Source organism: Crinia signifera, chromosome 6, assembly GCF_055691185.1.
Source record: "Crinia signifera chromosome 6, ASM5569118v1, whole genome shotgun sequence".
NCBI lineage: Eukaryota > Metazoa > Chordata > Amphibia > Anura > Myobatrachidae > Crinia > Crinia signifera.
Window position 1 is genome coordinate 255,465,584 of NC_139222.1, and position 17,393 is coordinate 255,482,976.

At 46.9% G+C, this 17,393-nt stretch overlaps 1 protein-coding gene across 1 annotated transcript in view; it reads right to left on the reverse strand.

Annotated features, from left to right (window-relative positions):
* LOC146009228 (alpha-2-macroglobulin-like) overlaps positions 1-17,393 on the reverse strand; it is a 193,172-nt gene that overhangs the window by 65,102 nt on the left and 110,677 nt on the right. Inside the window, exons 13-14 of the mRNA XM_083149390.1 lie at positions 1,570-1,642; positions 28-173 (exon numbers count right to left, since the gene is read on the reverse strand). Of these exons, the coding sequence (XP_083005516.1) occupies positions 28-173; positions 1,570-1,642 (219 nt within the window). The remainder of the gene's footprint in view (positions 1-27; positions 174-1,569; positions 1,643-17,393) is intronic.

Below are 17,393 nucleotides of genomic sequence, written 5' to 3' on the forward strand. Positions count from 1 at the left end.
GGTATATTATATGTTTATTGTACTCACTTTGTTCTTGAAACAGTCTGAAACTTTGTATTCTGTTTTACCTACAACATTTTCTCCATTGGGCAATATAGTGAAAATTAAGATAGCAAAAACAGGAGCCAAACTTCTATCTACATGGATATTTAGAGGGAATGACCCGTGTATTGCTGTAAACAAAAAAAAAAACATGAATCAGACACAATCCTGCAATTGTTGACCATACAGAAAACATCTCAGAGAAGAAGTGGTGCTGTATAATTATGTAACACATATACAGATTATGTTAGGCGCTGCGGAACCCTTGCGGCAAAATATAAATAAATGATCACATTAAATAAATAAATAAATGGAGCAGCTTTAAATGTGGGGTACTTATGTATTATCTGGGCTCCCATGTTAAATGCACCCCATTTTTTCATACCCCTACTATCCAACTACGCATGGAGTTGATTTTATATAGTGTGGCGAGAGCAGCGAGCCACCGTGCCCGAAGCGTGGCGAGCGCCGCGAGGGGACGCGGTCTTATAAGAAAAACGGGAGCCCAGATATTACATAAGTACCAAATGTGGTGATTGGGTGTGAACAGGCATTTACTAATTGAATTAAATGCACCCAGCACCAGGTATAGCACAGTCGTGTAGGGATAATTTTACTAAGCAGTGGTTTTGGTTTAAATTAGAAACCACTGAAATTTACTAAGCAACGGATTTGGGGTCCGATTCAGACCTGTTTGAATATGCACATGTGCAAACCCCCTGTGCAAACGCCTTCAGCGAGTATCACAGTCATTTTATGGGCATCCCCATAGAAATGCAGTTGTGACTAGTTCCCCTTCGCCGTAAGGACCTGAGAAGGAGAGGGGACTGGGAGAGGAGGAGCAAGGTTGGAACAAAGGACCCCATGGTGGCTCGCTCCACTTCGCTCACCACCTGGTTACTAAAGGCAACCAGTGGTGGTGTGGATTATGAAGGAACAAGCCCTCCGTGAGCGCAATGGTCCATTTGGATCCCTTGTTCCAGCCTTGGCCCTCCTCTCCCGGCCCTCTCTCCCCACCCCCCGTAAATGCTGGGCGTTCCCTGCTAATGGAGGCAAGCTGATGCCGTGTTGGGATCATTTGGTCTTTTCCCATGTCTACCTAATGATATCGACCTAATGACTGTCGACCATCATGCTGGAGACCAAATGACCGCATCCCCTGTTGCCTGCTTGGGGCAGCCGGCTCACGTCAGCGCCCGCCCCAGATTCGGAGTACAGTGGCCAACTGAAAAGTCAGTATTTACTGACTTTTCAGACCGAAGGCTGGAAAAATTATTCAATAATTCATAATTATATTACATGGCTCCAACACACCAATTCCCACACTGTTTTTTTTTTGTTTAATTTTGTTAATCTTTATGAATTCAGGGTACTGTATAGAGCTGTATGGGTGTTTAGATTGAGATATACCCTAGGGTCATCAAGCATTGAGTTGTGATCTTCAGTAACCACTAATCTTCATAATCAGTCAGCCATGGACTACTCAAATAAATGTTATGTAATGTACATAGGATGTATGGTACTCACTTGGGTGATTTACTTGCTCTTTAAGGTCTAATTTATGTTCTTTGTATGAACTGATTCCAGATTTAGATAGCACCTGTGGAAGCAAACAGAGAAAGTTATTCATTCCTAATACAAAACTAACATAATATAATACTAGACAAGTTAAAAATATATACTGCCAAAACACCGGGCTAATTCGCTGTTGCTGAGGAATGGACTCTCCGAATTTAGTGTGTGGAATCTGCTACCTGGCCGTGATCTTACTCCTGTAAATTGTGAGGTGATGATGCTAACCAAGGGCGTAACTACCATAGGTGCAGAGGGTGCAGCTGCTATGGGGCCCATAGCTGAGAGGGGCCCACTTTGCCTGTCAAATTATCATGTGCTGTATACATTATTCAGCATTAGGTGATGAATAGGGGCCCTTACAAACTTTTGCTATGGGGCCCACATGTATCTAGTTACGCCACTGATGCTAACTATCAGTTTTGTTAATGCAACTATGACCATAGATGTTCTTCTGGAACTAAATCTTAGTAAATATGGAGGCCAAGTCAACATTGGACTCTTCATTGTGTTCCCTAGCAATTTCTGAACAATCCATGCCGTGTGACAACAAACTGCTGAAAGAGGCTATTATATTGTAGAATACTGTGTCCATGAAAGGTCTGCAATGGTGTATAGATAGTTGTACACCATTTGGCCCAAAACAGGGCTGGCCAAACTGGTCCTCGTGATGTACCAGCAGTTAGTTCCTGTTCTCCAGACAACCTAGCTTGTATACAGGTATAGTCATTCCTAACTGTCACATTTTCAAACATGTGCATTAATTCCTAACCAATGTATTGTACCAAGGCAGCCTGAAAAATATAAACTGTTGGTAGACATTGAGGACAATTTTGGCCAACCCTGGCCTAGAACATCAAGATCCCTCCACTGGCTTACTTCCTGCTAGTCCCCCCCACCCTATATTAAATGATATGACTCACATACAATGTTAAAACAATATTTTGATCTTTGGTTAAATGCCTACACAAACCATAATTGAAATAATTTTCTGCTGCCAAAACTAAATACTGGAAGTTTAGGGATAACCCCCCCCCCCCCCCCCCACACACACACACACACACACACAATACAGGCATTAGGGGGACCCTGGAGTTAATACACAGCCAGCGTCAGACAAATAGGGACCCAATTTCTGACCGCACACTACTCACCAGCTACTCCTGCATATAAGGATGCACATGAGGACATGCATACTGCTCACTTATTTATTTATTTATTTATTAACAGGTTCTTATGCAGCGCACACATATTCCGCAGCGCTTTACAGAGAATATTTATGAGCAAAAACACATACCGAATTAAAGCACAAGACAGTTTAGGACAAGTACATGGTAAATATGTATAGTTGCATCAGGGGGACAGGACTCTGAAGCAATCATCAGGGTGGCAGAGGTTTATATATTCTAAGAAAGGCACAAGAGGAGAGAGGGCCCTGCTCGTGAAAGCTTACATTCTATAAGGGAGGGTTAGACAGACTGGGGTGACACAGAAGGGGTAGAGGTGAGCATAAACAGTAGGTTAGGATGAGAGATGTATTAAAGTATTGTAGATTGTAGGAGTATGTGGTGAGGTACCCACAGTCAGGTTTGCCAGACTTTAGGCGTTCATTTCAACTGTGGGTACCTCACCACATACTCCTACAATACTTTAATACAGCCTTGTTGAAAATCTTAGATTACGATATGTAATCTTAACTATGAGTGCCCCAAAAAAGAGAGAGTCTTTTCCTTTACTTTCTTTGACTATAATCACTCTCCTGGGTGCACCTCCACTTTCTAAATGTACAGAGGGAGCATGTCCTCTCCCGAATGATTTCACTACTGTGGATTATATATATATACCCGTATCATTACCGTCTTTTTGATATCACCTGTGCACTGGTCGACACCTCACTCCCCCCTTCCCTACAACAGTGTAGGATGAGAGATGGTCAGGTTTTATTCCACTCCACTTGAGAGGAGGAGGTACTCATAAATGAAAAGGCATTATCAAGGGATATGTGATATGAAAAAAAATTTGAGCATTAAATAGTCAGAAACATTTGTTGTTAATGATTGCTGTTCATTAGGCCATCTGCAAATGAAAGATGTATGATTTTCTGTATACATCACTCTGGTGGCATGTCCAGTAGGCCGTAGTGTAAAAGTTGTAGATAAAGAAACGGTATAGGTGCCCAAAGCAGAGACTCGTGGGTGACATCTTCAGTCTGCTGTTTTGCCTCAAAGTTTGCAAATCTGCTGACAAATATGTTTTTTTTTTTAATGTTAGCAACAATTTTTTTTAAATTATATATTGCAGTTCAGGTTAAAATGTGACAACTAAAAGTCAAGACAGGGCCGAAACTAGGTGTTTCGGTGCCCAGGGCGGCAGTCATTTGGTCTCACCAAATGACTGCCTTGGGGACAGGCAGCGGGGGTCCGGGGACTGGAGTAGGTTAACTCCGGCTCCTAGCGCTGCCGGGCGGTGGACGGGAAGCAGATTTTGAAAAGACTTGCCGGACGCTGATTGGCTGAATTCAGCCAATCAGCATCCGGCAAGTCTTTTCAAAATCATCAGCGCTTCCCGCCGCCAGGCAAATAGCGCTAGGAGACGGAGCGACGAGTGAGTGACAGCTGCCGCTACACCAGTCCCTGGACCCCCGCTGCCAACATACCTGTGTGCAGCCAGCGGGGGTATAATGTGTAATGCCCATTACACATTATACCAAACACTGTGATGCCCATTATACATAATGACACACACCGTAATGCTCATTACATATGCCACACACGCTAATGCCCATTACGCATAATATTACACAATGCAATGCCCCTTTGACATAATATTACACGCCGTAATGCCCATTACACATAATGCCACTGACCGTAATGCCCATTACAAATAATATTACACTCTGTAATGCCAATTACACATAGTACACACCGTAATACCCATTAAAAATAATATTACACTCTGTAATGCCAATTACACATACAGTATTACACACCGTAATGCCCATTACATATAATGTTACACACAGTAATGCCCATTACACATATTAAACACCGTAATGCCCATTACACATAATATTGCACACGTAATGCTCATTACACACTGTAATGCCTATTACACATAATATCACACACCGTAATGCCCATTACACATAATATTACACGCCATAATGCCTATTACACATAATATCACATGCTGTAATGCCCATTACACATTATTTCACATGCCGTAATGCCCATTACACATAATATCACATGCCGTAATGCCCATTACAATTTATACCACACACCGTAATGCCCAATACACATTTTTATTTGGGTAAAAGGTGTCACACACACACATAAGGGGAAGAGGGGAACAGACACCAGGGAAATTGGGGTAGATAGGGTCACAGACACAGAGGAAGGGGGTAACAGGGGACAAGGTGTCACACACGGGGAAGGGGGTACAGGGGGGTCAAACACCAGGGATGAGGAGGGTACAGGAGGGGTCACACACACAGGAAAAGCAGTGTACAGAGGGTCACACATACAAAAGAAGGGGGTCACACACCCAGAAGAGTTGATGGGTACAGCAATCCCTGGGCACTCACCAATTTGTGGGGGGAGCTGCGGGGTGTCCAGGTAGCCAGTGGATCCAGGGACAGGGCGAAGGGGGAGCCTGCTGCTGGAGGAATCCAGGCTGTGCACCCGAGAGGCTCTGCCTTGCGGAGGGTACAAATGAGCAGGATGAGGAAGAGATCTGCAGTTCCTCCACGGCGCTGCTGTGTAATGGTGTGCCCCGGTGCTGGGACAGCTCCCCTGCTTCCAGCACTGGAGCAGCAGCAGGGACGGGGAGAGGGAGGACTGGGTCCCCCACGGGACACCACCTCCCCCGGCGCAGGGATCAGCTGTCTGATCCCTGTGCCAATAGTGCAGACAGCGGAGTGGAACAGCGCTGGGATCAACGCACCGATCCCAGTGCTGACAGTGCGGGCGGTGAAGCGCCGCTCGCGTCAGTTTAAATCTCCCTTCGTTCGGGAGCCAATCATGGCTCCCGAATCGGCGGCCAATGGCAGACGGCCGCGGCGAGCCAATCAGCGCGTGCCGTCCTAAAGCCCGCCACCTGCGTCTGACGTCAGACGCCGCCGGGAGGCGAAGGAGGAAGGTCCCATGCCGGCGGAGCGCCCCGGCTGAAGAGAGAAGACGTCGGAGGGGAAAGGAGACAGCGGCGACGGACGGAAGAGTTCCGGCGGCCGCTGAAGAGGCCAGAAGACGCCGGGATCAAGAAGGAAGATCTTCGGCGCCTCCTAGAAGAGGAAAGGAAGCGGCGTCGCCGCTGGCCCGGACAGGCCAGTGGCAGAAGAAAGAAGATGGCTGCCGCCCACGGAGAGGCCAGCGGGGGTGGGAAGCATCAGAGCTGAGGAAGCTCCCCCCCGCGGCCTCTCCCAACACCAGGTAGGCGGCCCCAGGCCACCTACCCCTACCCTTGACCACCGGGAGTCAGGCACTAGGCCCGTGGGTACTTTCAGGCCCCTCCGGCCTGTGGGTATTGTAGTCGGGCCCTCTTGGCCCGTGGACACTTGATTGATGGGCCCTCATGGTCCTTTGTATTTTGCTGTGCCTCCTCCCCTGGCCCCTGGCCCGCTAGGCCGGGCACTAGGCCCGTTGCACAGTAGCTGGGCGTAAGGCCCGAGGCCCCCAAAGCTCGGGAGGCTTATTGAATCAGGCCCCTAGGCCTGTGGCAGCCATCTTAGGCCTGTCGGCCATTTGTATTTTATCTAATTGTACAAGAAGGGAAGGGTGGTATTCAGCTCAGCCCCACACCACAGGTCCTGAACTGGGATAGACGGCTGTCTACCCAGGTATCTGTGACTGTCCTAGGAGTGCACTGCATTAGGCCGGTCACACTTTACATCGCGGAGGTTAGTACCTTACACACACACACCTGTTTTAGTATAATCTGATCACTTTCTTGTTTGTTGCTTGTTTATCCTTATGTCTGCCTTGATGTTAGTTAGAGGATAGTGCTCGTTGTTTTGTTATTGTAAGTTCAGCCTAGTTACTCGTGTTACGTTAGGGACAGGTTAGTCCTAGTTAGGTTAGTGAAGGGTTGTAGAGAGGCTGTTCTCGTTCTTGTTCCCCAGGTGCCGGGATCCTCAAGCAAGGTGACAAGGAATTGCGTAGGTGAGTTTCATCCGTGTGTTCGTCCCTGAGCGCCGGTCCGTGGCTCTCCCGTGAGAGAGCCACACTTACCACCTACGTGCGAAAGTGCGACTAGGTGAAGTTAGGGTGGCTGAGGCCTTTGGCCGATGATGACTTTCGCCTAACCGGCGAAGCTCGCAGCCACCCGTGGGCGTCCGTAAGCGACCCCGTCTTACTATACAGCCCGGCTGTGTGTTACAAGTATCTCTTTCCCCTCCAATGATATTCCAGTCCTCGTCGGATACCTGGGGCGGACCCTTTGCGGAACCATTGACGTTTGAGGGTTGAGGAGCTCACCTAACCGTAAATGAATTTACTACCATTCACATTTGGCGTAGTCGGCAGGATACGCACCGCGGACACAGTGTGGAACGTCCCCAGGAAGACACCCCCAGCAGATTGCGTCGGAACCGATCCACCCCCCTGTGGTTGACGACGACGGATGGGCGACTGTGACAGGAGAAGAATTTAGGATGATGGTGGAACGGTCGATACAGAGAGCCAAAGAAAAACGCCGGGAGAAGGGGCGCAAGAAGGCTGCCGTCACCCCCTGTAGGACGTGCCAACAGGTCGGACACTTCGGCAGTGATTGTCCCTGGAGTGAAACTGCGATAGAAGGAGCCCGCCGGACGAATCCGAGGAAGACGACCCAGATGGTCCAGGATGTCGTTCCAAGGCGTCGACAGAAGGTCCTGGTGAAGAAACAGCCCCGTTGTAAGCTCTGTGGGGAGTATGGACACAAGGATAATAGCTGCCCATGGGAGGAGCCGTATAGTGAGGACGACATTGGCCGGTGTGAGTTATGTGAAGATCCGAGACATCTGCGACCGGACTGTCCTTTTGGGTACTGGCCGCCGAAGACCAAGTGGACAGAGAGGCCACAGAGAGAGCAACGATGGGAACATGGGGACCCAGACCTGATGGCTGAAGAGTGGATGATCCCCGATGACGGAGTCCAGAAATGGCAGGAAGAAGCCAGAGAAATGGAGCGGAAGAGCCTGCTTGAGGTGAGTTCGCAGGTGCCCATTTTGTCTGTGCCAGCGCCGAGGAAGAGATACCCTTGTGTGGAAGAGGTGGCCGCTGTGATTCCGGAGAAGATCGCGTCGATGCTCCCCTGTTGGAAATGTTGGCGTCAGGGACATTTGGCCCACGAGTGTCCCTGGGAAGATGCCATGGCAATGTTGTGCCCAGAAAAAGAGACCTCTGGAAAAGATTATTTCCCGTTGAAGGCCGACGTGAATGACCGGGAGGTGAAGAAACCACGCGGTGAGGAAGAGCGTGAAGACCCAGTGGCAAAGAAGCCCAGAAGTTCCCGAGGTTGGCAGAGTCCTCAACCTAGACGGCTGGAACAGGAGTGCCCTGAGTATCGTGAAGTGCCAGCGGAAAAGAGGGAGTACGCTGAGGAAGAAAGTCGGCACCTGGCGCCGGAGTCTGTGGAGAAGAGTCCAGACTCTGAAGTGTTAGCCATGCCTGAAGAACCGGATTTGCAGGATGTGGAGCAGTATTCGCAGTCGATCGCCCTCAGAGAAGAGGAAGAGAAGATCCTGGAACAGGGCCCCCTGCTGGAAGGATGGACTTCGATGGAGGAAGGGGAAGGAGAGGATGGTGATGCCATGGGAGGGAACGTTCCCAGAGATATGGAAGTGCCCCATGAAGAAGCTTGTCCGATGGTGACGATTGCCCGGGAGGAAAGAGATGCCCCGGAGGAATTTGCCATAGGTTGGTGGTCAGCTCCACCCCATGGAGCCCGCAATGACGACCCAGACCAGGTGGAGGAAGAAGCATGGGTAAACGCTGCACCCATTGAAGAGGATTCTCCCTGGTGGCCTATGGTGAATGGCCATAACAAGCAGCCACTTCCCCAGAGGATCCAGAGAGTAGTGTCAGGAGGGACGGAGATTAGTCCGGAGCCAGTGGAAGAAAGTGGGGTCACAGTCGGTCCAGACTGGGCTCCCGAAGACTACTTCCCTGAGAGGACCTCAGAATGCCCTGACCCCCGGATATTGGTGAGTGAGGACTTTGTAGGGACTACAAAGGAAAAAGGGGGGGGGAAATGTAATGGTGTGCCCCGGTGCTGGGACAGCTCCCCTGCTCCCAGCACCTGAGCAGCAGCAGGGACGGGGAGAGGGAGGACTGGGTCCCCCACGGGACACCACCTCCCCCGGCGCAGGGATCAGCTGTCTGATCCCTGTGCCAATAGTGCAGGCAGCGGCGGAGTGGAACAGCGCTGGGATCAACGCACCGATCCCAGTGCTGACAGTGCGGGCGGCGAAGCGCCGCTCGCGTCAGTTTAAATCTCCCGCCGTTCGGGAGCCAATCATGGCACAGAAACTTTTGCTAACCTGGAAAGGCAGTGTGTGCAGACAGTGTTAGCTACCCTGGAACACAACACCTTGCTGGAATACATGTTTGCCCTGTCACCAATGGACATTTACTGGGATAACTTCAGCCACCTGCAGGGGGATTTGATAACTAGACTACCAGTAGTGTTCGGGTACCTGAAAGCAGAATTAGAGTGAATTACTTAGCTGAAAAGTTTATCAAAGTTATTATCTTGTTTTCCTATTATTAAGTGTTCATGCAAAGGGATATTTTACCGCAGGAATGGTATAAGTGTTATGAAGCCAATTCAAGTGGTACTGTTGTATGCTGTTTTTGTGTGGATGTCATTGCATTGTAGGGGTTAGAGGGTGTACACCACAGCATTCTGCTCTGCAGAGTAAGTTGTGTTGTGGCACAGCAATAGCATACAACATCAATTAAAGACATCCAAGTTTACTGCAGAGTGTAATTACTGAACTATCTAGTAAATGTGCATACAGTAGGTAAATGCAGGACATTGTTTATACTCTGAGGAGGAGTAACTTGCTTGAAATCTGCTTATGCGAACCTACAAACCATAACTGCACTATATTCGTTGATGTGTATTCTGTGTGAGATCTTTAGTATATTTCTGATGTTGACGTCAATGGTTCTCATTTTATTAATACAACTGGTAGAGCTACAGTCCTTGTTGTTCACTCTTTGGGCAGTATTCAATGAGAAAAATTCTCCGTGTTTTATGGAGAATTTTTGCTTTTTTCGCCTTGGACGGAGCATTTTGCTCTCCAAAAGTGAACCACCCTCTTCAATGTGAAATATTCTCCGTCTTTCTAAGTGATTTTCTCCGTGTCTCTCCGTGTAGCAATTCTCCATCTTTTGATGGGGAGCTGGAATGTGAACTTTTAAACTAAAAGGTTTTTTTTTTAATTTTGGTGTCAAAAAATCAGTTTTTTTTTTTCTTTGAAGGGGCATGTTATTTTTATTCATGTGCTTATATATATTTAATTTTAAAAAATATTTTTTTTTTAATTTTTTTTTTTTTTACACAGTGCAGCCAGCAGGGGGCCGGAGCACTCGAGCCGCTCATTAGATATTCATATATTCACTGCACCCGATCGTTAATATGCACGATCGGGTGCAGTGAATACTGGGTCCCCCGCTGGCTATAGGGGGGGCAGCCTGTGCTGCCTGGGTCCTGGGGAGCCCCCCGCCCCTCCACATTCCTCTGGAGCAGCCAGGGAGACTTTAATCTCTCTGGCTGCTTCCGTCCCCCGGCTCCCTGAAAGCTCCCTGCCGCGGACGCTCGTCCGCTGCAGGGGTTAAGATTCGCCGCGAGTGGCGGCGAGCATCAGCCACATTGAATAGTGGATAAAGTGCCGTGACGGAGAATCTCCAAACATGGAGAATCTCCGCAAAAACACGGAGAGTGCATGGAGAGCGAAATAAAACGTTCTCCATGCACGGATAATTTTCTCATTGAATACTGTCCTTTGAGGTAAAGAGGCACTTCTACCCGTCTTGAAAGGAGGGGAAGACAGAACCCCACTGTCACAGTTCACTCAGACCAAAGGTAATCGACGTACAGTTATCCAATTGCCACCCTTGTGTGCCACACATAGAATCATCCAAAACGTGATGCACCAGCCATGATTTCAGGTAGCTTTTAGAGATCTTAGTTAGTTCGACTAGAAACTATCTAGAATTAACCACAAGGAGGTGGCTGCAAGTGAATTCCACCCATTCCCATCCCAACCACCCTACCGCGGTTGGGAATTTATTTAAAAATGTAAGTGTTAAATTGGCTCCTTATTTCAAATTTTTGCATGATTTCTCTAATTGACAGCCTTATTCGGATTAAATCATATCTGGCTGATTTACCGAACATATGTTTTGAAGCTATCATGACTTAGTTATCAATTCTTTCCACAGCTTGGCTTTGGCATGAAAGCTCTACAATGTGTTCCAATATTTTTTTGGGAACAGCTGACACAGCTTTGATATTTTCTAGGTCTTTGTCAGTGAGGCACATTGTGGCAGGTGCTTCAGTTACATCACATGCATTCTACAGTATACTAGCTCCATATAATCTGAGGTCTCAAAATGCAATGAAGGAGGTATAAACTTTCTGACAGTCTTCCGACAAGAAGTAGCATCTCTATTGATATTTGCTTTTCTTAACAGGATCAGAGGAGGGCTTCTATATCGGGGCACTGTAATTTTTGTGCAATACCTGGACAGAATTATATTGTTTCAGGATTAGCTGTTTTATATTTCCTACCATTGGAAGATATTTTGTAATTTCTCAGAAACATTGTCAGCCATGACAGACGCATTAGGATTCTTTCCATCAAGTTTTCTTATCTTTTCTGTGTAAACGAGATTAAAATGCCTAACTATGTCAAGGCGTGTCAGCAACATAGCATCAGACAGTTCCTGGGGTGCACCAATCACCACATAAATGGAGGCATTTGTCTGCGGTTTGGTGAGAGGCATTGTCAGGATTAATCAGACTTTGAGATGTTTGCTCATCAATAGAGAAATGCAACTTCAGATGAATCAACGATGAAAACAAAAACAGGTGATGAAAACCAAAGTTCAAAGCAGGACCTAAGAGTATGCAATTAAGACAAAAAAAAATGATCTGAGATCAAAGAAGCAACCAAGCATAATGAAAAACAATGGACCAAGAGTTACGAGATTTAAAAAAATTTGCCACAGCTAGAACCCTAAACAACAGTCTGTTTAGAAAGAGAGCAGTCGAGCAGGCATGCGGGAGGGAGGTAGAGGCAGTTGTGAGGCGGTGTGGTGGGGTAAGGGGGAGATGCCCCCATCCTTCTGCATCACCTTTCGGCTGCCTAGCATGAACTGAAATCCATGCACTGTGATTGGCCGGTCATTACCGGTTCCCGTGCCGAAAGAGGGAGTGTAGTATGCTTTTATAACAGGAATTGGATTGAGTAAAAATTTAAATTATGTTTTCTAGTTGATCCCTCTTGCCTCGAGTCACCTTTTTTTTACCTTGACTTGCAATATTTGACCACCGACACTTAATTGGCAATATTAGAAAACTTGCATGTTTTTTTTGGAAAATTTGCAAACTTTGAGGCAACACAGACTGAAGATATCATCCCACAAGTCCCTGCTTTTGACACATTAATAAGGAGGCACATGCATACTTGGCACCTATAGAGATGCTTGTCTGCCCCTGGGGACCTGTGCACGCAATGCTGGCTCTTTCTCAGTGATAGAAGCCATTTGTTGCAGGCTAACACCCAGTGGTGCAAGTAGAAAAAATTACCTAGTGGTACTGTGTTGCGTGCGGCGGAAAATATGCGTGGTCATATGACACTAGGGGAGTGGCCACATGACAAAGTGGGTGATGATAACTATGCCGAGAATGATGGAATTGAAAATAATTAGAAGCTGCACAACATGTGTTATTGTCACAGCTTTAGATGCACCCTTTTGTCACATAAAATGCTTCCATTTAATTTCCGGTAAATCTTCATTGCTTTGCACTAATGTAATGTAGAGGGAACAAAGTAAAAAAACAACACACAAATAAAAACAGAAACCTATCTGAATAAACTACAAAGACACTGTGCTAGGACTCGAGTAATTAGTGGGGAAAAGTAATAATAACTCACTGCAAGCAGAAAATGCAAGTATCTGACTAATTATATAATTGGTTTAAAGCATAACACACAGCACTGTCCACACATGACCCATGTCTATGTGGTGTATGCACACTGTACAGTGTGTTTAATCATGTGACAGCAGGGGTGCGATACTTAAACTAGGACATTGTATGAGCATAACACAGCACCTTACTTCCCAATACATCCACAGCCTCTGATAAACACTACATACATACATTAGAGATGTGCGCTGGGCACTTTTTCGGGTTTTGGATCTGGATCTCCCTTCGTGATTTGGATCTGGATTATTTTTGGCAAAACCACCCTTACGGGTTTTGGTTTTGGAACTGGATTTTTATGAAAAAATGCTAAAAATGGCTAAAATAGCAGAATTTGGGCCTGTTTTTGCCCCTAAAGTGTTATTGGCCTCAATAACATTAGTTTCCACTCATTTCTAGTCAATTTTGACCGCTTCACAGCTCACAAAATTGTTTTCATTTATTGTAGTTGGGCCAAAAGGTTATACCAAGGTAGCTGGCTGACTAAGCTAAGCGACAGCTGTGGGCATCACATACATGTGGACCTTACACTTCCAACCTGGCACATCTTGGAAGCAGAGCGGCACTGCAGGGGCAGACAGGGTGGCAGTTTAATAAACTACCCCAAAAAAAGAGAAATGCTCCAAAGAGCATACAAAGAGGTGCAAGATGAAATTGTCCTTGTGCCCTCCCACCCTTATGTTGTATACAGGACATGCACAGTTTAACCAATCATTACAGTGACAGGGACTTCAGCGGCAGGGACTGTCACATGTGGCTGAAATTATTGGTTTGTTTGGGCCCCCACAAAACAAGCTGGCAATGGGCAGTGCACAAACTGGCTTTACAAGATGTCATCCTAAAAAAAGAAAAAAATGCTCCAAAGAGCACAAAAAACATGGAGGAGCAAGATGAAATTGTCCTTGGGCCCTCCCACCTACCCTTATGTTGTATACAGGACATGCACAGTTTAACAAACCAATCGTTTCAGCGACAGGGACTTCAGTGGCTGGGACTGTCACATGTGGCTGAAACGATTGGTTTGTTTGGGCCTCCACAAAACAAGCTGGCAATGGGCAGTGCACAAACTGGTTTTACAAGATGTCATCCTCAGCCTCTGATCCTCACCCTCATCCTCTTCTTCACACACAATTAATTAGTTGTCGCTGGAATCAACTAATACAGGAGGACTGTGTGTATTAGGACGTAAGTACTGGTGAAGGAGGTCCAGTTGGTGGAATTTGAAGTTCATTTTTATGAACATAATCTTCTCCACGTTTTGTGGAAGTAACCTCCTACACCGATCGCTAACAAGGTTCCCAGCTGCGCTGAAGACGCTCTCAGAATATATATACTGGAGGGTGGGCAACTTAAATAAAGCAAAGCCAGTTTGTGCAAAGGCCGCCACATTGCCTTTTTTTCTTGCCAATAATAGAATGGACAGTCTGACATACCGATATGGATGCCATCACCACAGTAATCATCCACCATTCTTTCAATTGTGATAGCATCATAGGCAATAGTAGTAGACATGTCCATTATGGTAGGAAGCTCCTTCAGTCCGGACCAGATGTCAAATATATTTCTGGACTGAATAGCAGTGGCTCTCTTAGGAAAATGTTGTTTTTTCCTCACAACCCCAGTGGGAGAAACTGAAGGAGGAGTTGTGGGCCTGCCACGTTCCGCTTCGGCTGACAATTTTTGGACCAAGAGTTCTTTGCACCTCTGCAGATTTGTGCCCATTGGTAACAAAGACACAATGTAAGACTTAAACCTAGGATCCAGTATTGTCGAGAAAATATAATGATCTGATTTTAAGAGATCAACAACCCTTAGATACTTGCAAAGTGAATTAAGGGCCTGATCTAATAGTCCTACATATTTAGCAGATTCACTCTGCTTCAACTCCTCGTTCAAATTCTCCAACTGCTTTTGCAAAAGGCCTATCACGGGAATGACCTGACTCAAGCTGGCAGTGTCAGAACTAACTTCGCGTGTAGCAACCTCGAAGGGCTTCAGGATCTTGCACAACACAGAAATGATTCTCCACTGAGCTTGACTCAGGTGCATTCCCATTCCTCTCCCTATGTCAAAGGTCGAGGTGTAGCTTTGGATGGCCTTTTGCTGCTCCTCCATCTGCTGAAGCATATAGAGGGTGAAATTCCACCTCATGACCACCTCTTGCTTCAAATTAGCATTTCTTGCAAGTGTTTCAATCTCCTGAAACAAATTTTCCGGGCAACTGCCAACATCTCTTGAACACCCCTGTCATTTTTCAAGAAATGTTGCACAACCAAATGTATTGTGTGAGCAAAACATGGGACATGTTGGAATTTGCCCAGATGTAATGCTCTCACAATATTGGTGGCATTGTCGGACACAAATCCCGAGGAGAGTCCAAGTGGGGTAAGCCATTGCGCAATGACTTCCCGTAGTTTTTCTAGGAGGTTTTCAGCTGTATGCCTTTTACTGAAACCGGTGATACACAGAGTAGCCTGCATCTGAATGACAATGGGAAATGATGTTGCTGCTGTTGGTGCTGCTGCTGAAGGCAATACCCAGTGGGCAGTCAGTCATGTAGTCTTTAGTTTGCCCTGTTCCGCTTGTCCACATCCGTGGTTAAGTGGACAGTCGGTACAGCGGCATTTTTTAGGACACTAACAACGCTTTTTTAAATGTCTGTGTAAAGTCTGGGTATTGCCTTCCTGGAGAAGTGGAACCTAGATGGAATTTGGTACCGGGGACACAGGACCTCAAGCAACTGGGCAAAACCACAGAATTAATTGCGGATACTGGATGCACGTCTAATACCAACATAGTTGTTAAGGCGTCAGTAATACGCTGTGCAATGGGGTGACTGCTGGCATACTTCATCCCCCTTGCAAAAGATTGTTTTACAGTCAGTTGCTTGGTTAACTGATCAGGACTACCATTCTTGGTCCCCTTCCTGGAATCAGCACCAGCAGCAGCAGAAGCAACAGGTGTAGCTCTTAAGGGTGCTTCTGAGGAATCCAGGATAGGAGAGGATTCAGTCAGGCTCATGACATTGGGTGCAGGACTACTTGCCAATCCGATAATCGCTGAGGATGTGGATGATGCAGGTGTTTTAGGAGATTGCAGGCCCTTGGATCTAACAGAGAAAGGGGAGCAGGATGGTGACGCTGGGCAGGCTGCTACATGTTTCTTCACAGTTTCTTTTGACAAAAACTTCTGATGGATGTGCTGCAAGTGACATAACAGTGAGGAGGTCCCAAGGTGCTGCACATCCCTACCTCTACTTACAATAGCTTTGCAAATGCTACACACGACTTTACAGTTGTTGTCCGGATTCGGGTAGAAATAATTCCATACATACTGTACAAGGTGGATTTTTTTTGTCTTTTACCCTGGCATGAGAATGGGCTTTTTCATACCCCGGACAACAACTGTCTCCGTCGGTGCCTTTAAACAAACAACATCATCCTCAACATCGTCATCATCCACATCCTTCTGTGTGCCAGCTACACCAAGAGAATCCAAATCCTCATCCAATTCCTCAGAAGCATCCTCAAAAACCAGGTTAGCATCTTGACTGGGGATGCTCTTCTACTCACTTGCAGAGGGCACGCAAATGGTGGAATGAACCTCCTCTTCAAATACAGTATTTGAAAGGTCCGGCTCACATATGGCATCCACGGACACACTTAGACTCTCCTCTGGGATTTGTGACATTTGTGAACCCGCCTTTGTCTTCTTCTCAAGTTTCCTTTGTTTGATTGTACTACCAGAATGGCTACCATCATTCTGAGATGCTGTACCATCAGTCAGAAACAAAGGCCAAGGCCTTAGCCTTTCCTTCCCACTGCATGTGGTGAATGGCATATTGCCAATTTTATGTTTCTCTGTAGGTAACTTTACCTGTTTGGATTTTTTATGGACCATTGTAAAATGATATTTCTGCTTTGATTTACATGGCCTCTAGGCCTTTGACCATCGACCTTGTCATGACTGGTGGTAGTAGCTTCAGCACTTCTATCAGGTTGCTGATCTCCCACTATTTCCTCCTCCATCATCCTCCAAAAATGTGTTTTTATTTTATTTATTACTTTTATTTATTTTTCTTACTTTACACTGGACACAGCCTGTCACACTGGACACAGCCCTGGACACTGCCCATCACCCTGGACACAGCCCCTGGACAATGGACACAGCCTCTGGACACCGTGTCTGGACACAGCTCCTGTACACTGGACACAGCCGTCACACTGGACACCACCCCTGGACACAGCCCATCACACTGGACACTGGACACAGCCTCTGGACACCGCCCCTGGACACAGCTACTGTACACTGGACACTGGACACCACCCCTGGACACAGCCCGTCACACTGGACACAGCCTCTGTACACACCGCCCCTGGACACAGCTCCTGTACACTGGACACAGTCCGTCACACTGGACCCTGGACACAGCCTGTCACCCTGGACACAGCCCCTGTACACTGGACATTGCCCCCTGGACACAGCCCCTGGACACTGGAAAAAGCCTCTGGACACCGCGTCTGGACACAGCTCCTGTACACTGGACACAGCCATCACACTGGACACAGCCCATCACACTGGAC